This window comes from Haliotis asinina, chromosome 15 (assembly GCF_037392515.1).
Source record: "Haliotis asinina isolate JCU_RB_2024 chromosome 15, JCU_Hal_asi_v2, whole genome shotgun sequence".
In the NCBI taxonomy this organism is placed as follows: Eukaryota; Metazoa; Mollusca; class Gastropoda; order Lepetellida; family Haliotidae; genus Haliotis; species Haliotis asinina.
Window position 1 is genome coordinate 11,038,445 of NC_090294.1, and position 21,258 is coordinate 11,059,702.

Genomic DNA, 21,258 nt, shown 5'->3' on the forward strand with positions numbered 1-21,258 from the left:
TTTTCTCCAAAAGCAGGACTGTCACTTGGAAAACTGAATCATTCAAAATTCCATTATTATTCTGTCAGACCATATCCGTCAAAAGAATTCATTTTGGTCTGTTCTTGAGACACCTATTCACAGAAGATTTGTTACATGTGTAATTTAGCTTCTTTTACAACACTAAGGCACATACTGGAATGTTGAAACTGAGAAAACAGTCCTTCTATACCCAAAACAGCTACCCTCAAAACAATCTTACATTTCTCACAGATGCTCACATCATCATACATACATGATTATCAATTCATAGAAATTAATGGCAACTATTATGCAATAACTGAAACAGTCATTTTTGACAAGTGGAACAAACCAAATCTGCAAAATACAAAAATAACAATCAACAAATTTGCAACTAAATTGCAATATGCATGCATATTCAGGTTTCTAGGTTAATGTAAATTGTGGCTTCAATGGAATATATGAACACAGTTTAAAAGGCCAAACAGCAGACTTTGTATTGAAGAAAAGTTGAGTTTGAACCTACTGGGTAATACCATACCATGTCACACAACAACATCCATTGCCACTTCCAGTGTGATATAAAACTGTTCCATGTACTATGTGCACAAGTGTATATAACATATGGTTGCTCTGAATATCTAGAGCTAATAACTGGTCATGCCCTTATTTAAAAAACCCTGTATTTGTTCAAACCTTCTACAGGCTCCATATTGTACAGTTGATACAATGCGCGCAGATTACATGTAACAGATATACATATACATTTGACTCGAGTGCAACCAGAAATCATATCAAATATATTTCTGTCCTATCTGACGTAATGACAGGAACGTCTTTAATAAGAAATGAGGTGAAATGGGGTTTAACATTCTTAAGAATATTTCACTCATGCGACAACATCTTCAGTGTGAACTTGAGTAAGCACTGTCATTTACCACATGACCTCTGTGGTATATTACAGCCACTAGCTGAGTGTGGGTTTACCATGCTTTTCACAACATTCCAAGTAGCGGCAGATCATATATGTGGCCACACAAAACTAGCATCTCTCATTACACATGGTCACAACCAGCCTGTTCCTTCATGGTGATGAAGGAATGAGTTGGTGCTTTGGCTTATCTACAGCTTCTGGTTCACCTGACCAGATATATGGCGCTTCATCAGTCTTTGGTCAATCAGTGAACAGCTCAAAAAAGAATCTGATTAATGATGGTACACAAGCTGACACCTGGTCCAGTGTAAACAACGATCAGTATGCAGGGACATTAGATTAACCACTACACATCTTCAAGAACAAGAGAGCAAATTCCACATCTTTAAGGGATGAACAGTAAGCTTGGAACATGAATTTCCCAGAGTCCTCATGACTTGGAACAAGTTTGGAGTACTCATCAAATGTAACAGACAAAACCGACAATGTGAAAAATATCATCATTGCAAGCAAGTGTTCAATAATTGCCTGGCTACAATGTGAAAAATATCATCATTGCAAGCAAGTGTTCAATAATTGCCTGGCTACAATGAGAAAAATATCATCATTGCAAGCAAGTGTTCAATAATTGCCTGGCTACAATGTGAAAAATATCATCATTGCAAGCAAGTGTTCAATAATTGCCTGGCTACAATGAGAAAAATATCATCATTGCAAGCAAGTGTTCAATAATTGCCTGGCTACAATGAGAAAAATATCATCATTGCAAGCAAGTGTTCAATAATTGCCTGGCTACAATGTGAAAAATATCATCATTGCAAGCAAGTGTTCAATAATTGCCTGGCTACAATGTGAAAAATATCATCATTGCAAGCAAGTGTTCAATAATTGCCTGGCTACAATGTGAAAAATATCATCATTGCAAGCAAGTGTTCAATAATTGCCTGGCTACAATGAGAAAAATATCATCATTGCAAGCAAGTGTTCAATAATTGCCTGGCTACAATGTGAAAAATATCATCATTGCAAGCAAGTGTTCAATAATTGCCTGGCTACAATGAGAAAAATATCATCATTGCAAGCAAGTGTTCAATAATTGCCTGGCTACAATGTGAAAAATATCATCATTGCAAGCAAGTGTTCAATAATTGCCTGGCTACAATGAGAAAACATGATAGAGTGCTAGGTTGTATTGTCACTGCGACCAATCTACGATAAATTCAATTAAATGAACCATCACTAGCATGTGTGTTTTTTACACAGAGCTATCTGCAGTATTTTGGCTATATGATAGTCTGTAAGAAATTGATTCTCATCCAGAGAATGAGTGAGTGAGTTTAGTTTTACTCTGCACTCAGTAATATTCCAGCTATATGGCGGCTGTCTGTAAATAGTCGAGTCTGGACCAGACAATCCAGTGACCAACAACATGAGCATTGATCTGCGCAATGGGGAACCGATGACATGTGTCAACCAAGTCAGTGCATCTGAGCACCCGATCACATTAGTCGCCTCTTACGACAAGCAGTCGCCTTTTATGGCAAGCATGGGTTCTATTCTACCCAGGACCCTCACGGCTATCCAGTGAATGAAGCAAAAAATAATGTAGCCAGCGTATGATTACATGTTATCCACCAAGTCAGCAGTGTGATCTCACATCTGCCTCTCACAAACCAGCTTACACTTTTCTGACCAATGTTAACTCGTCTCACTATGAATGGCATGTACATGAACTTCTAACAGTCATTTGACACACGAGAAATGAAACAGTTCACACAAAAAGAACGAGATATTTCTTCAACAGCGTAATGCAGCTTAAACTAACAATGAGCAGTGAAAACAAAACATAATAAACAAATGAGTCGGAAAGAATCCACTTTCCCTCACATGGTTGCAAGTTGATTAATAAAAACCCTCAAACAGCAATTCTTTCTTAAGAATACATCTGAATCTGCAGACAGCAAACTGTACCTGCAGAATAAACACTGAATCTGAAGACAGGACACAGTGTCAGTCATGGCCCAACAAGAAGGTACTGACATCCTGGGACGGTGTGTTCCCACTTTGCCGGACAGCTGATGTGATGATAACAGATTAAAAGTAACGGTCCGTTAGCTTGCCGGCTATAGTCTGTTTTCAATGAGTAGTTCTCACCTGTAGTTTCATTTGGGGGACATCAGAGTTTGACAGCTGAGTTCGAACTCATTATTACAAAGCATCAATTTGAATTTGTTTCGAGTGAACTCGATTTCAGTAACTAATCTGACTAACTGAACACGAAATATACTAAACTGAGTGAACCTTATTCAAAGGATTATTTCTGCCGGCGTGACGACATCGATCTCTGTGTTGGAGTGATTGTGTATATTTCTGTATATTTGTATATTTTTTTATGGTTCTGCTTGGTGTCCCTGTGTTTGAATGATTATGTATATGTCTGTATATTTTATTTATGAGAGCAAATTAATTTTTGAAATTGTACCAAATTTATATATACCAAACTGAATTGCTGAAATAAAAAAAAATCAAAATGTAGTGTGTTAAATCGTTTGTTAGATCGAAACAGACTATAAGTTAATCCCCTATTGTTACAGGGATTATCGCGCATCAGTGATTTTTTATTCCAAACAAAAGCGTCCGGCAAAGTGGGACCCCCACCCCCGGGATTAAGAGACTGATATTTGGTATTCTGGGGTTGGACTTTCTGGAGATTTGTCCATCTACACCTGCAGATGCAGATATGTTCCGAATTAAAAGCATGGGGCCAAATATTTCTTACTTCAAAAATAAGCATCTTGCAAGTATTATTGTGGTGACAGATAATTTCTCCATTTTGTAACAGTTGGAGTGAGCAAATGAGTTTAGTGTTTCGCCTTTTCAGCAATATTCCAGCAATGTCACAGCAGGGGACACCAGAAATCGGCTTCACACACTGTGCCCATGTGGGGATTGAAACAATCTGAAACATAACTTTTTAAGCCTTTACTGTGAAAATATGTCTCTTGATAAAATCCATGGCTTTGTCCCCAAGGCAGTGAGTTCCCTGGTATTGCAAGCAACTTAAAAAGACATAAAATAATAAACAAAAAAATCTTCACATAGGATTGCTCTGTATTTGGCACAAAGGATTTATCTTATTTACAGTTCTCAAGGCATACTATGCCAACAATGAAACTATAAACATGTAAGAAACAACAAAACAGAAACTAAATGCAATGTTATGCTATATTTGATAACAGAGAGCTAGAGTACCATCTAAACCCTTCCAGTTCCAGCATGTGGATCAAACTAAAATCTCCATAAATAACTAAAAGAAAAATATTTTTACACATAAAACACAAGTTATAACACAGCATTTGGGTGTTCTCAGATACAAATATTTTCGGTCAACAAATGCACACTCATTCATGTATATTTTCTTTGTTTTCTCAAACACCTCAACATTTGCATAATATCTGATTAATGCCACTTCGAATTGTATTTTTGTATCACAGCTGAAAGTTCAACTCTTGAGGAATGTTCAAAGAGTCAGGGTCTTAAATGCTTAAGCCAGCCATGGTGACAGACCAAGTCTAAGGACAAAGGCTGGGGTTTAACTCCATTTAAGATGAAATCTTACTTTTAGGGATTCCCAGACAATAGTAACATGGACATTTCTTAAAAAGGTTGACATTAGACCTTTGCTAACATATGATATAAGGCACAGTGGCATGAAGCATGGGAAGATGATAGATACCTCTTTGTCCTTCAAGCTCGGTGCATTTATTTCTTAAACTTTATCATCATGAAAAACAAGTATATCACAGTATTGCCACTAGGACGAACCCAGACAGGAGAACCTTTGGGTATTGTGAATTACTACTTGGTCTATGGGCAGCCCAAGTTCTTTTTTGTAGTTTTCATTTATTTGGGGCAGTTAGTTCATAGTCTGCTGAAGGCCTAGTAACCTTAGACCCTGGTAACTCGTGGGCCTAAGGAAGTACATGCATTGCTATGGGAACACTACTTTAGATCCAACTATGGCCTGAGAAGACACATTAGGCTGTGGGATCACTAACTCAGTCACCTAGGGCCTGAGAAGGAACAGTTTTAATGGCTCCTTCTCTGGCCCAAAGAAAACTGATGGATCACTACTTAAGTTCCAAGTGGAGCCAAAGGCCTATGAGACTCTGAGATTTAACTAAACTACCTTAGTATCATCTATGGCTTAGAGAAATCACAATCTAGGCCATGGATCAGTACTATAGTTCCATCTAGGGAACAAGGAAGCTCATGCTTGGCTGGATATAAGTACTTTAATTACATCTACTGCCTAAGGAAGTGCATTCTACACTGTACAATCACTGCTTTAGTTCCATCTACTGCCAAAGGAAGTGCATTCTACACTGTACAATCACGACTTCAGTTCCATCTACTGCCAAAGGAAGTGCATTCTACACTGTACAATCACGACTTTAGTTCCATCTACTGTCAAAGGAAGTGCATTCTACACTGTACAATCACGACTTTAGTTCCATCTACTGCCAAAGCAAGTGCGTACTACACTGTACAATCACGACTTTAGTTCCATCTATTGTCAAAGTGCATTCTACACTGTACAATCACGACTTCAGTTCCATCTACTGTCAAAGGAAGTGCATTCTACACTGTACAATCACGACTTTAGTTCCATCTACTGCCAAAGGAAGTGCATTCTACACTGTACAATCACGACTTTAGTTCCATCTACTGTCAAAGGAAGTGCATTCTACACTGTACAATCACGACTTTAGTTCCATCTACTGCCAAAGGAAGTGCATTCTACACTGTACAATCACGACTTTAGTTCCATCTACTGTCAAAGGAAGTGCGTACTACACTGTACAATCACGACTTTAGTTCCATCTACTGTCAAAGGAAGTGCATTCTACACTGTACAATCACGACTTTAGTTCCATCTACTGCCAAAGGAAGTGCATTCTACACTGTACAATCACGACTTTAGTTCCATCTACTGTCAAAGGAAGTGCATTCTACACTGTACAATCACGACTTTAGTTCCATCTATTGTCAAAGGAAGTGCATTCTACACTGTACAATCACGACTTTAGTTCCATCTACTGTCAAAGGAAGTGCATTCTACACTGTACAATCACGACTTTAGTTCCATCTACTGTCAAAGGAAGTGCATTCTACACTGTACAATCACGACTTTAGTTCCATCTACTGTCAAAGGAAGTGCGTACTACACTGTACAATCACGACTTTAGTTCCATCTACTGTCAAAGGAAGTGCGTACTACACTGTACAATCACGACTTTAGTTCCATCTACTGTCAAAGGAAGTGCGTACTACACTGTACAATCACGACTTTAGTTCCATCTATTGTCAAAGGAAGTGCATTCTACACTGTACAATCACGACTTCAGTTCCATCTATTGTCAAAGGAAGTGCATTCTACACTGTACAATCACGACTTTAGTTCCATCTACTGCCAAAGGAAGTGCATTCTACACTGTACAATCACGACTTTAGTTCCATCTACTGCCAAAGGAAGTGCATTCTACACTGTACAATCACGACTTTAGTTCCATCTACTGTCAAAGGAAGTGCATTCTACACTGTACAATCACGACTTCAGTTCCATCTACTGTCAAAGGAAGTGCATTCTACACTGTACAATCACGACTTCAGTTTCATCTACTGTCAAAGGAAGTGCATTCTACACTGTACAATCACGACTTTAGTTCCATCTACTGCCAAAGGAAGTGCATTCTACACTGTACAATCACGACTTCAGTTCCATCTATTGTCAAAGGAAGTGCATTCTACACTGTACAATCACGACTTCAGTTTCATCTACTGTCAAAGGAAGTGCATTCTACACTGTACAATCACGACTTTAGTTCCATCTACTGCCAAAGGAAGTGCATTCTACACTGTACAATCACGACTTTAGTTCCATCTACTGTCAAAGGAAGTGCGTACTACACTGTACAATCACGACTTTAGTTCCATCTATTGTCAAAGGAAGTGCATTCTACACTGTACAATCACGACTTCAGTTCCATCTATTGTCAAAGGAAGTGTATCCTACACTACAATCACGACTTCGGTTCCATCTACTGTCAAAGGAAGTGCATTCTACACTGTACAATCACGACTTCAGTTTCATCTACTGTCAAAGGAAGTACATTCTACACTGTACAATCACGACTTCAGTTTCATCTACTGTCAAAGGAAGTGCATTCTACACTGTACAATCACGACTTTAGTTCCATCTACTGCCAAAGGAAGTGCATTCTACACTGTACAATCACGACTTTACTTCCATCTATTGTCAAAGGAAGTGCATTCTACACTGTACAATCACGACTTTAGTTCCATCTACTGCCAAAGGAAGTGCATTCTACACTGTACAATCACGACTTTAGTTCCATCTACTGTCAAAGGAAGTGCGTACTACACTGTACAATCACGACTTTAGTTCCATCTATTGTCAAAGGAAGTGCATTCTACACTGTACAATCACGACTTTAGTTCCATCTACTGTCAAAGGAAGTGCATTCTACACTGTACAATCACGACTTTAGTTCCATCTACTGTCAAAGGAAGTGCATTCTACACTGTACAATCACAACTTTAGTTCCATCTACTGTCAAAGGAAGTGCGTACTACACTGTACAATCACGACTTTAGTTCCATCTATTGTCAAAGGAAGTGCATTCTACACTGTACAATCACGACTTTAGTTCCATCTACTGACTAAGGAAGTGCATTCTACACTGTACAATCACGACTTTAGTTCCATCTATTGTCAAAGGAAGTGCGTACTACACTGTACAATCACGACTTTAGTTCCATCTATTGTCAAAGGAAGTGCATTCTACACTGTACAATCACGACTTTAGTTCCATCTACTGTCAAAGGAAGTGCATTCTACACTGTACAATCACGACTTTAGTTCCATCTACTGTCAAAGGAAGTGCATTCTACACTGTACAATCACGACTTCAGTTCCATCTACTGTCAAAGGAAGTGCATTCTACACTGTACAATCACGACTTCAGTTCCATCTACTGTCAAAGGAAGTGCATTCTACACTGTACAATCACGACTTTAGTTCCATCTACTGTCAAAGGAAGTGCGTACTACACTGTACAATCACGACTTTAGTTCCATCTACTGTCAAAGGAAGTGCATTCTACACTGTACAATCACGACTTTAGTTCCATCTACTGTCAAAGGAAGTGCATTCTACACTGTACAATCACGACTTTAGTTCCATCTACTGTCAAAGGAAGTGCGTACTACACTGTACAATCACGACTTTAGTTCCATCTATTGTCAAAGGAAGTGCATTCTACACTGTACAATCACGACTTTAGTTCCATCTACTGTCAAAGGAAGTGCATTCTACACTGTACAATCACGACTTTAGTTCCATCTACTGTCAAAGGAAGTGCATTCTACACTGTACAATCACAACTTTAGTTCCATCTACTGTCAAAGGAAGTGCGTACTACACTGTACAATCACGACTTTAGTTCCATCTATTGTCAAAGGAAGTGCATTCTACACTGTACAATCACGACTTTAGTTCCATCTACTGACTAAGGAAGTGCATTCTACACTGTACAATCACGACTTTAGTTCCATCTATTGTCAAAGGAAGTGCGTACTACACTGTACAATCACGACTTTAGTTCCATCTATTGTCAAAGGAAGTGCATTCTACACTGTACAATCACGACTTTAGTTCCATCTACTGTCAAAGGAAGTGCATTCTACACTGTACAATCACGACTTTAGTTCCATCTATTGTCAAAGGAAGTGCATTCTACACTGTACAATCACGACTTCAGTTCCATCTACTGTCAAAGGAAGTGCATTCTACACTGTACAATCACGACTTCAGTTCCATCTACTGTCAAAGGAAGTGCATTCTACACTGTACAATCACGACTTTAGTTCCATCTACTGTCAAAGGAAGTGCGTACTACACTGTACAATCACGACTTTAGTTCCATCTACTGTCAAAGGAAGTGCATTCTACACTGTACAATCACGACTTTAGTTCCATCTACTGCCAAAGGAAGTGCATTCTACACTGTACAATCACGACTTTAGTTCCATCTATTGTCAAAGGAGGTGCATTCTACACTGTACAATCACGACTTTAGTTCCATCTACTGCCAAAGCAAGTGCGTACTACACTGTACAATCACGACTTTAGTTCCATCTACTGTCAAAGTGCATTCTACACTGTACAATCACGACTTCAGTTCCATCTACTGTCAAAGGAAGTGCATTCTACACTGTACAATCACGACTTTAGTTCCATCTACTGCCAAAGGAAGTGCATTCTACACTGTACAATCACGACTTTAGTTCCATCCATTGTCAAAGGAAGTGCATGCTACACTGTACAATCACGACTTTAGTTCCATCTACTGCCAAAGGAAATGCATATTACACAGTACAATCACGACTTTAGTTTCACCTTAGGCCGGAAGGCACATTCTAGGCGGGGATCACTTTAGATTTATCTAGGACATACGGAAGCCCATGCCAGACTGTGTGATCACTACTCTTGTTACATGTAGGACCGAAGGAAGGCCCATTTTCACCTGAAGATCATTACTTAAAGTTCGTTCTAGGAAGGCCCATGCTAGGCTAAGGATCACTTTAGATTTATCTAGGGCCTTAACAAGGTCCATTACAGACTAAGGCATCACTCCTTTTGTTCCATCAAAGGTCGAAGGAAGGCCCATACTACACTGTGGGATCACTACTTCTGTTCCATGTAGGGCCTATTGAAGGCCCATGCTAGGCTGTGGGATCACTACTTCTGTTCCATGTAGGGCCTATTGAAGGCCCATGCTAGGCTGTGGGATCACTACTTCTGTTCCATGTAGGGCCTATTGAAGGCCCATGCTAGGCTGTGGGATAACTACTTCTGTTCCATGTAGGGCCTACTGAAGGCCCATGCTAGGCTGTGGGATCACTACTTCTGTTCCATGTAGGGCCTATTGAAGGCCCATGCTAGGCTGTGGGATCACTACTTTAGTTCCATCAAGGGCCCAAGGAAGGCCCATGCTTGACTGTGGGATTACTACTTTAGTTCCATCAATAACTTAGGGAAGCCCATGACTGACTGGGGAACCCTACTTTAGTTTCATTAAAGGTTTACGAAAGCCATTTCCAAGTTGGGGATGACTACTGTAGTTTCATCTAAGGCCTCAGATAGACCTATGCTAGGCTGGGGATCACTACTTTAGTTTCATCTAAGGCCTCAGGCAGACCTGTGATAGACTGGGGATCACTACTTTAGTTTCATCTAAGGCCTCAGGGAGAACTATGCTAGGCTGGGGTTCACTACTTCAGTTTCATCTAAGGCCTCAGGGACACCTATGCTAGGCTGGGGATCACTACTTCAGTTTCATCTAAGGCCTCAGGGAGAACTATGCTAGGCTGGGGTTCACTACTTTAGTTTCATCTAAGGCCTCAGGGACACCTATGCTAGGCTGGGGTTCACTACTTCAGTTTCATCTAAGGCCTCAGGGACACCTATGCTAGGCTGGGGATCACTACTTTAGTTTCATCTTAGGCCTCAGGGAGAACTATGCTAGGCTGGGGATCACTACTTCAGTTTCATCTAAGGCCTCAGGGACACCTATGCTAGGCTGGGGTTCACTACTTCAGTTTCATCTAAGGCCTCAGGGACACCTATGCTAGGCTGGGGATCACTACTTCAGTTTCATCTAAGGCCTCAGGGAGAACTATGCTAGGCTGGGGTTCACTACTTTAGTTTCATCTAAGGCCTCAGGGACACCTATGCTAGGCTGGGGTTCACTACTTCAGTTTCATCTAAGGCCTCAGGGACACCTATGCTAGGCTGGGGATCACTACTTTAGTTTCATCTTAGGCCTCAGGGAGAACTATGCTAGGCTGGGGATCACTACTTCAGTTTCATCTAAGGCCTCAGGGACACCTATGCTAGGCTGGGGTTCACTACTTCAGTTTCATCTAAGGCCTCAGGGACACCTATGCTAGACTGGGGATCACTACTTTAGTTTCATCTTAGGCCTCAGGAAGACCTATGCTAGGCTGGGGATCACTACTTTAGTTTCATCTAAGGCCTCAGATAGACCTATGCTAGACTGGGGATCACTACTTTAGTTTCATCTTAGGCCTCAGGCAGACCTGTGATAGACTGGGGATCACTACTTTAGTTTCATCTAAGGCCTCAGGGAGAACTATGCTAGACTGGGGATCACTACTTCAGTTTCATCTAAGGCCTCAGGGACACCTATGCTAGGCTGGGGATCACTATCTCAGTTTCATCTAAGGCCTCAGGGAGAACTATGCTAGGCTGGGGTTCACTACTTTAGTTTCATCTAAGGCCTCAGGGACACCTATGCTAGGCTGGGGTTCACTACTTCAGTTTCATCTAAGGCCTCAGGGACACCTATGCTAGGCTGGGGATCACTACTTTAGTTTCATCTAAGGCCTCAGGGAGAACTATGCTAGGCTGGGGATCCCTACTTTAGTTTCATCTAAGGCCTCAGGGAGAACTATGCTAGACTGGGGATCACTACTTTAGTTTCATCTTAGGCCTCAGGGACACCTATGCTAGGCTGGGGTTCACTACTTCAGTTTCATCTAAGGCCTCAGGGACACCTATGCTAGGCTGGGGATCACTACTTTAGTTTCATCTTAGGCCTCAGGGACACCTATGCTAGACTGGGGATCACTACTTTAGTTTCATCTAAGGCCTCAGGGAGAACTATGCTAGACTGGGGATCACTACTTTAGTTCCATCTAAGGCCTCAGGGACACCTATGCTAGACTGGGGATCACTACTTTAGTTTCATCTAAGGCCTCAGGGACACCTATGCTAGGCTGGGGATCACTACTTTAGTTTCATCTAAGGCCTCAGGGAGAACTATGCTAGGCTGGGGATCACTACTTTAGTTTCATCTTAGGCCTCAGGGACACCTATGCTAGGCTGGGGATCACTACTTTAGTTTCATCTAAGGCCTCAGGGAGAACTATGCTAGACTGGGGATCACTACTTTAGTTCCATCTAGAGCCTTTAGAAGGTCCATGCTAGACTGTGGGACAGCTACTTTAACTTCATTAAGAGAAGCCTGCTGGCCTATGGCTGTTACTGTATGGCTCTATGCTGTGGAATCATGAGTAACACCATGATCAAGGCTATTGTAAGACTACCTAATACTAATACCCTTACAAAGATGGTAACCACGTCTTGTGTTCTTTGCCAACTTATCAACTATGCTTCGTGTCCCCACATAACTCTACAAACACTATTGGAAAACAAGTGGCATACAAGCTGTCGGACTATATATCACTACAAGTCTTTGTGTTTATTATATATTTGTAAATCTACTGCCAACATCTTTTACATTCTACAGGACCGCTCAAGTACCATTACTTGAGTAATGAGTAGTGAGTGAGTTTAACTTTAAGCCCCTTTAGAAATACTCCATCAACATCACAGCATGGGACACAAGAAATGGACCTTCCACATTGCACTCATGTGGGGAATCGTACCCAGGTCTATGGTCTGACGAGCGAACATGGTAACCCCTTACTTGAAGTAGAGCTACATCCTTTTGCCAAGGTTCGTTTGTGTTATAATGGTATAGTTTTTTAAAATCCCCTGAATTTTCATTATTATAAGAAATTGTGGACACAGTTAAATTGTCCATTATCTTTTCACATCCCCAAACATTATTTGCCTTGAGGTATTTGAAGTAGCTTAATTCAAAACTTGCTTGATAAATGCATACTTGTGTAATATATGGGGTATAAAATTGAAACTGTGCTGAAAACAGCAGGATTCCTTAAAATACATCTATAGCAGGATGTCAGCGTATGCAAATGCTTACAAAATGACAGGTTTGATAAACAAGCTGACTAGATTAATTCACTTATGACAGCTGCCCCTTACTTGTAAGCTGATGCAGTTTTGAATTCTTTCAAAATAATATCACAATATCCTCTATATTCTTGGCGCAGGAAAGACACATGTGATTACTGGATTACTACGAAGTACTCATCACCTGGTCTCAATGCAGTTTTTACAAGCCATATGTGACTCTTACAATGAGGCATCACTTCCAGTCGCCCAAAACCGTTTTTGTCGCTGGAACACAATTTCAGGAATTGTTCATCTGTTGTGAAGGTGACCTCTGCGATATCGGCCTCGAGCTCGACCTCTGTTGTGGCCATGACCTCTTTCATGACTTTGACCTCTAATGCTGTGACTAGGATATCTGACGTCATGACTTTGACTCCTTACGTTGTAACCTCTCATGTTGTAACTTTGATTTCTGGACTGACATTGACCTCTGGATTGACCTCGACCCTTAACTTTGGTAAATTCTGTCTCTCTTGGATGATATCTTCCCTGAGATTCAAACAAATTCACTGGATGACTTTCTTCAGGAGATAACCGAAATAGGCCAAGATTTCTTGCTGAAACCCAAATGGAACATTGTTAATGAAAATAGGAAGACAAAAAATTACCCATCGTAACTACACCTGAATTCAATGAATTAATGAGTAAGTTCTAGTTGAAGTTACATCATCAATTTTGCAGTTATTGCTAGTGAATTTGGTGAAAACAATTCACGAAAAACAAAATTTAGAAAGGTTCCTGTGCCTGTGACGATGAGATGTAATGATGTTTGAACAACAGGGGAATGGAAAAGTCAAAAGTGGTAGCATGATAAACAAAATCTAAATCTGCTGCAAAATATTATGAATACAACAGTGAGTGAGTGAGTGAGTGAGTGAGTTTAGTTTTACGTTGCACTCTGCAATATTTCAGCCATATGGCAATGGTCTGGAAATAATCAAGGTGATGGTCTGGAAATAATCAAGCCTGGATCAGACAACTGTTTCCATGGAAATCATGAAGAATATAAGTGACATATATCTGTAAACAGCAAAAGATCTGTCTAAAATATCTGCCAAGACCTGTGGAAAGGTATCAAATGGTTTTCCAGTTGTGCTCCGGAAACAAAGTGTATCCCTCCCTTTTGAGAAGAAGAGTCCAAATCGTTTCCATGGGAACTGGGAAAAATAGAAATGCCAAAAATTTGTAAATAGCAAAATGCACCACTTCAGGGTCTAGCTCACATATTAGCCAAGCATTGCAGATAGATATTAAGAAGTTTTCAAGTTGTGCTTCGGAAACAGAGCCCATCCCTTCCTTTTTGAGATGGAGTACGAATCGTTTCCATGGATACCAAGAGATATAAAAATGACAAAAATCTGTACATAGCAAAAGGCACCACTTCAAGATTTGTCTTATATCTGCCATGATCAACTGAAAGATATAAAGAAGTTTTTGAGTTGTGCGCAGGAAACAAAGCTCAGCCTTCCCTTTTGAGACTAAGCCCAACTCGTTTCCTTAAACCACAAAAATTTACAAATAGCAAAAGGCAACACTTTGGGGTCTGCCTCGCGTAACTTCCTAGTTTTGCTGACAGATCTTAAGAAGTCTTCCTGACAGATTAAGAAGTTTTCAAGTTGTGCTCTGGAAACTAAGCCCTTCCCTCCACCATATATCTGCCAAGTTTTGATGATAGATATTAAGAAGTTTTTGAGTTGTGCTCTGGGATCGAAACGCACCGCTCACTTTTCAGACTGAGTGCGAAACGTTTCCATGGAACCAAGAAAATAACAAAATCACAAAAGCCTGTAAATAGCAAAAGGCACTGCTTTAGGTTCTGATTGATATAATTAAATATTTTGCAGAAAAAAAATTGAATGTTTTTTTAGGTATGCTCCTGAAATCCACCCCTCCCATTAGACTAAGACCAAAACATTCCATGGAAAAACAACAAACAAAAAAGAAATGCGAAAAATCTGTAAATAACAAAAAGGCACAACCATAGGTTCAGTTGTACCTGTCATACCAAGTTTGGTCTACAAGTATTGAATGGTTTTATGGAAACAAAATGATTATGGATAGATGGACAGACAGACGAGGCATTGACTATACCCCCCTGCATTACATTTAAAATTGTTCCAAAAGTTTGTACATCCATCTTTACTCTTGAACAGAAGTGCAACTGCAAGTTTCTCTTTCCATGTTAGCTTAAAATACACGGTTCTCAAGGACTTTTAAAAGAACACTGTCACTGAATTTTGTATTGAATAATGTTGCACTAGGAATACTCAGCCTTAGATATAGATATATGGTGGCATTATCTGAAAGGTAAAGCAGATGGAGGCTACAGTGCACGATAATGAAATTGATTCTGCGCACAGCTGCAGACGCCCTGCTCATAAGACTGTAACATGGTCGGTGTAGAGGTTGATCACAGACAACCTGGTGCTCCTTCACTCACCATGGCAAGCGCAAGTAGCCAGCACTCATAGACAGCAATATGGGTCAAATGTCAGGTTGGAGCTAAATATTTAGATTTCAATATTAAATTGAAAAGTTTGAATTAATGTAACATTGCACTAAATTGATTCTCCCACCCTTCCAAGCATGACAGTACCAGCATGTGCAAATTACCTTGTTCATCGCACCCTCTAATGTACTCCTTCAATGTGTTGATATCCACCATGACTCCATATGGGATTGTTTGGCGACTATCTACTCCAAGTTTACTGAAGATCAGCATGACTTCCTTGAGAGTGTCCTGAGCTGACTTGGGCATCAGATTTGTGTTGTCATCCACAGTAACCATGAGAGCAAGGTTGGCATCTGTGGGGGTACGTCCCTCAGTCACCCACAGCTGGCACAGATGACGGTACAGGTTGACCAGATGAGAACGGATGATCATCTCGATCTCGATGAAGTGGAAACTGTTCGTTATTTTAATGAGGTTTTGTGAGTTCTTATTTGTCAAAAAGGGTCGGAGAAGACTGAAGATGTCAAGAGCCTTGGCACACATGTTGCTATGGAAACACTGGAGGAGAAGTTGGCGGAGATGATTGATCTGGAGCGAGGTCTTTGCATTATCAAAGACCTTTATGGCCGTGTCCAGATCTCCCTGGCACAGTGCCAACTCCATCAGCTGACCAACAACTTTTATGTGGTGATCTCTCAAGAGTGCATCTAAAACAAACAGACTATGTACAGTCAGTAGGTATTATACTGGAGGTAGCAATGGACAGATAAGAACTGGTATGTGATACTCAGGAGTTGGCATGCGATATACATTGTAAGTATGTGATACAAACATAGGTGAACAAATGGCTAGATTTGAGTTGGTAGATGAAAGTCTGGTGAATGATGGGTAGATACGAAAAAGGGAACACAGTATCAGTACCTGTTTCTGGTATCTGAGTATGAAAGAAGGCCAGGACATCAGCTGCTTCTGGTATTCGGGATTTGCTGCAAAGGAGATTAATGGCCCATAACAGCTGACCTTGCCACAGATCTGGGCGTTCTTGAGAACCATGTGCGAAGACATCTGTGGGGCACAGACCTGAAAAAATTACACTTGATAAAGACATATTCAATTCAATTCAGCCAACTTGAGTGGAGATTCAAAAAAAGAAAATCCAATATTACAGAACATGCACATTTCTTTTCCCTTAAAGTCACCTAAATTTTGAAAACTTAAAGTTTGGTACAAATTACCTTACACCTGTGTTATCTAAAAACAATAGATTCTGTTTTCACATTATGATGTTTGGAGATCTTTACCTTGGATGGAAACTGTAATCATTTGACTGTCACTTGGTATGATTGAGTAAGGGAGTGAGTTTAGTCTTACTCCACACTCAGCAATATTCCAGCTATATGAAGGTGGTCTGTAAATAAGCGAGTCTGGACCAGACAATCCAGCATTAATCTGCACAATATGGACCCGATGACATGTGTCAACCAAGTCAGTGAGCCTGACCACCCTCTTATGACCTCTTATGACAAGCATAGTCACCTTTTACAGCAAGCATGGGTTGCTGAAGGAATATTCAATCCCAGACCTCACCTTGTATGAACTGTAGCAAGCGATCCAACTGCGTTGTCTGGAGACACACCTCCATCACTGTTGAGTGGAAGGAGTATCCCATCTCTGGACGAAGGTTGTTACAGGGGAGATCATTGTCCAGGAGGTCAGCTACCAGGGTGCAGCACTGTCCATATGGAGGGGACTTGAAGGTACGAACTAGCAGGTGAAACCCAATACGGGCCAATGTTCGTCTGTCTAATGACAGCAGGGCATCCATCAAGATGTCTGAGGGGGGAAAGATTTTACACTTAGAGATATACTGGAAAGAATTTCTGCTGGAATATTTCAGCTATATGGCAGCAGTCCTTAAATAATCAACACCATGAGCATGGGATACGATGACAGAGTCAGAGAATCTAACAAACTGATGCTGTTAGCCATTCTTTCGACAAACAGATCCCAGATCTTGCTAATCTTGCTAAAAGACAGTAGGAGTACCAAGACAAGGAAGGCAACTCTATCACTGGTTACCATAACATGTGCAAGAATATGACAGCCAGAGTAAAGATAACCTCACCTATACTCTACAATTGGAATGTAACAGTGATGTCTATGACATATAAATATTTATGAGTGTGCTCATAAGGCTCTAAAAACTTCCACTGCATTACATTTCGTATATGGTAAGAATGCAGTATTTGCACATGGTATAAATTCCACCTGTCCTAATATTGTTTCCTGCTAAGAACAGTATTATTGTACAAGGCTGAGAATCGGTATGAGTCAAAAAAACTAAGAGGAAAATGAGCCGGTGATCTTGGGGGCTGCAGACAGTGAGTTTAGTATTATGTCGTTTTCAGCAGTATTCCTGCAATTCATTGGGGCACCAGAAATGGGCTTCACACATTGTACCTATGTGGGGAATTGAAGACGGGTCTTCAGAATGACGAGCGAACACTTCAAATACTCGGCTACCCTGCAGAGACATCATGACATGAGAGCTTGAAGTGAGGGGAAAGCCTGAAGTGATATGCGTCTCGTACAATAACAATTCTGGTGAAGTGAACGAGTGAGGTTTCACACCGCTTTTGGCAATATAACCACTGGGAACACAAGAATGTAATTTTCTGAATAAAATTGATATTTATACTTATCCTGACTCATGCTTAATTGCTTATCTCCTCTTCCTGGCGACGGTAGTGAAACACCTGGAATCCCTTGAAGATCCCTTCTAAAAGAAGCACACATAAAATTCACACTAGCCCATGAGTTACCGCACATGGTCAGCTGATCGGCCATGATACTCACTCTCTCCTATAATCACCTGACACAAGAATATGAGAATTCAGCGTGAGGGCTTTGGGAGATCATGAGTCAGGATAAGTATAAAATATCAATTTTATTCAGAAAATTACATATTTTTCCTTATCCTGACGCATGCTTAACTGCTTACAGAATCCGACGGAACGGCGGTAGGTTAGACCACACTGGATTCTGCTGGCTGTCCAAAATGACACCCAGTAATTCCCCCCCTTAACGGGAACTTGTCACGGTGATAATTTGGTCTTGTCCTTCTGTGATCTGAGGGGATCACATCCAGTCGAACTTGTCTTCTGTAAACGACTTCGTTGAGTGACATATGATGACATCAAAAGTAACTAGCTTCCTGCTAGTTTCTAATGCAACTAAATGTGAAGCTATAGCAATCGAGACTAGTTACGACCCTTCTTCACGTACAAGTATCTTCATTACGAGTACAGGGTAATAATCGCTCATGCTAGTCTGTTTAAGACGTGTCCATGGACTTTCCACCATTATACTCTGTAGAGCGTCTGGCTTCCACAAGTCACGTGATAAAATGGGTGAGTGAACTCAGTGCCTTCGGGGAACTGCGGGATATTCTGTAACTGCGGGATATTCTGTAAATCTCAGTAGATATAGGGATAAACAGGCGCTTGAAACATTCTTCTAGACTTGGTATGTGCAATGTATATCTTCAATGAGGCCCAAACTGATGAATGCCAGAGACGTCATCCGTGACTATGTATCGTAGGTAGTGGTTGGCAAACAATGTGTTTGACTTCCAAAAGCAGCCCTCCATTATAGTTGATAGCGAGCAATTCCCATGTAGTGCTAGTGTAGAGGCCAAGGCTCTGACTTCATGTGGGTTGGAGACTCGCAGAGGTTCCAATCAAAGGCTCTCAATATAATAGCTCTGATCCACACTGAGATAGTGCTGCGGGATATTTCTGTAAATCTCAGTAGATATAGGGATAAACAGGCGCTTGAAACATTCTTCTAGACTTGGTATGTGCAATGTATATCTTCAATGCTCTGACTGGACATAAGATAAATAAATCTTGAATATCATGGTGTCTAAAGATAGTGCTGGTATGAGGAATTTGGTATAAGTGTAGCATCAATGCCAGTTCATTGTAGATGTCACTCCTGTAGAAGGACGATCTTGTCACCAAAGGCCTTCTTCATCGAAGAAAATTGATTCTGCAACAACTTCATTGCAGACAACTTCGTCTTCGACGACGATGGTGATCTGGACTTCTTAGGCTGCAACGCCCCATTCCCGATGAAGTACTCTTCTGTGGTCTAGGGGAGACTCGCTGGATCCAAGATATAACCCCGGAGACACACCTGACTGATAACTGAAATGAAATTCAGCAGTTAATGAAAAAGCGATTACCCTAAGCTAAATCACCCGATTAGACATGAATTATGAAAGTCAACGTTGTCTGTCCCTCGCACACCTGTGAAAAGAACAAATTTATACAATAAATTCTGAAACAGATACATTTCTGCAAATTTCACAGCAAATAGCGGAAGAACATAAGGACTTACACGTATGAGCGGGTCAACTGCTGACAGCCGTAATCTACAATGTAAACACGATTTCATCGATGGAGACTAAGTCTTGGTTGACAAAATATGTGCTATATCAACCCAATAATCACAAATAAACAAATTGTGACGCATATACATAAACCAAATACCGCATACGAAATAAATATAGTAAAAGGACCGAAATAGTTGAAAAACTTATCGCCATAATGGAGACCCTGGGTACCTCCAGCCGCCCTCATCGGGCAATAAGCAGAAAGTGAGTATCATGGCCGATCAGCTGACCATGTGAGCGGGAGGGGAGGTAACTCATGGGTGAGTGTGAATTTTACGTGCGCGTTTTTGAGAAGGGAACTTCAAGGGATTTCAGCTGTTCCACTACCTTCATCAGGAAGAGGAGATAAGCAACTAAGCATGATGACCACGTGAGCGGGAGGGGAGGTAACTCATGGGTGAGTGTGAATTTTACGTGCGCGTTTTTGAGAAGGGAACTTCAAGGGATTTCAGCTGTTCCACTACCTTCATCAGGAAGAGGAGATAAGCAACTAAGCATGAGTCAGGATAAGGAAAAATAATGGGTTTTACACTTTGTGCCCAAATCTGTGTCTTTGGCGTTACAAGTAACTGCTTTAACCACATTCTTGAGCTGACAAAGTTGGGAACATGACTGGACCATACTAGGATTCAAAGCCAAAATAAGGTCTAGCATGTCCAAGGTACATGCACTGCTACTCAGCAAATTGCTTGCAACTTAGAAACAGGTGTAGGGAAAAACTACACGTGCCCAAAATATGAAGCTGATTTAAATCTGTACCGTTGCCCAGGTGTTCATGTGACATTTTGTGCTTCTCTTACCACTCCAATAGAATGAAATCCAAAACAGGCTGTTCAGATGTAGAAAGTAACCTTGAATCTTTAGGAAACAATTTCACTGCAATACCCTGTACTATTGACTTCATAGTCGCTTCTTTCCACTGTCGGTCACTAAGGTAACCCTAGTGTACTGTTAAAGAATATGAGTTACTGTTACCCTTTGTAAAAGTTGCTTTGTGAAAGGAGACCCTAGTCTTATAAGGCAATATCCAGGCAATATCTAATCTGGGCTTGCCAATGACCACCTGAAGGGCAAGCTAATGACATACCTTCCTGGTACTGGCTGAACACATTATTTAGGAAAGCGTGGAAGTAACTGGCAGTCTTGAGGGAATCCTGTTTATCATGGAGCACATCAACGTACACCCTTAGGAACTTGGAGTTGGGAAGGGTGTGGGAAGTACACTGTATCATGTAGATTTGGGCAAGATATTTCCAGTTCATGGACTGCCTACATCCCTGAAAAACAGAAAGGTAAATTTTACATCCTACCAACCAAACCATTTTTTTGGAAGACAACGAATGGGGTTTTAAGAGGGAGCAAAAACTGGCCTATTCACCACCCCGAATAGGATACTGAATTAGTGCGTTAGTGAACTAGCAAGTATTAGTTTACTTTGTTATTAGCAATATATTTCGGCTATATCATGAAAAAGCTTAACATATTGTACT

General features: G+C 40.7%; 1 protein-coding gene across 1 annotated transcript in view; it reads right to left on the reverse strand.

The window, feature by feature from the left end:
* Window positions 1-12,753: 12,753 nt before the first annotated feature.
* The window catches only part of LOC137265513 (uncharacterized), a 30,463-nt gene continuing 21,958 nt past the window's right edge, over window positions 12,754-21,258 (reverse strand). Inside the window, exons 11-15 of the mRNA XM_067800927.1 lie at window positions 20,856-21,045; window positions 16,900-17,145; window positions 16,234-16,392; window positions 15,474-16,019; window positions 12,754-13,417 (exon numbers count right to left, since the gene is read on the reverse strand). Of these exons, the coding sequence (XP_067657028.1) occupies window positions 13,110-13,417; window positions 15,474-16,019; window positions 16,234-16,392; window positions 16,900-17,145; window positions 20,856-21,045 (1,449 nt within the window). The 3' untranslated portion in view covers window positions 12,754-13,109. The remainder of the gene's footprint in view (window positions 13,418-15,473; window positions 16,020-16,233; window positions 16,393-16,899; window positions 17,146-20,855; window positions 21,046-21,258) is intronic.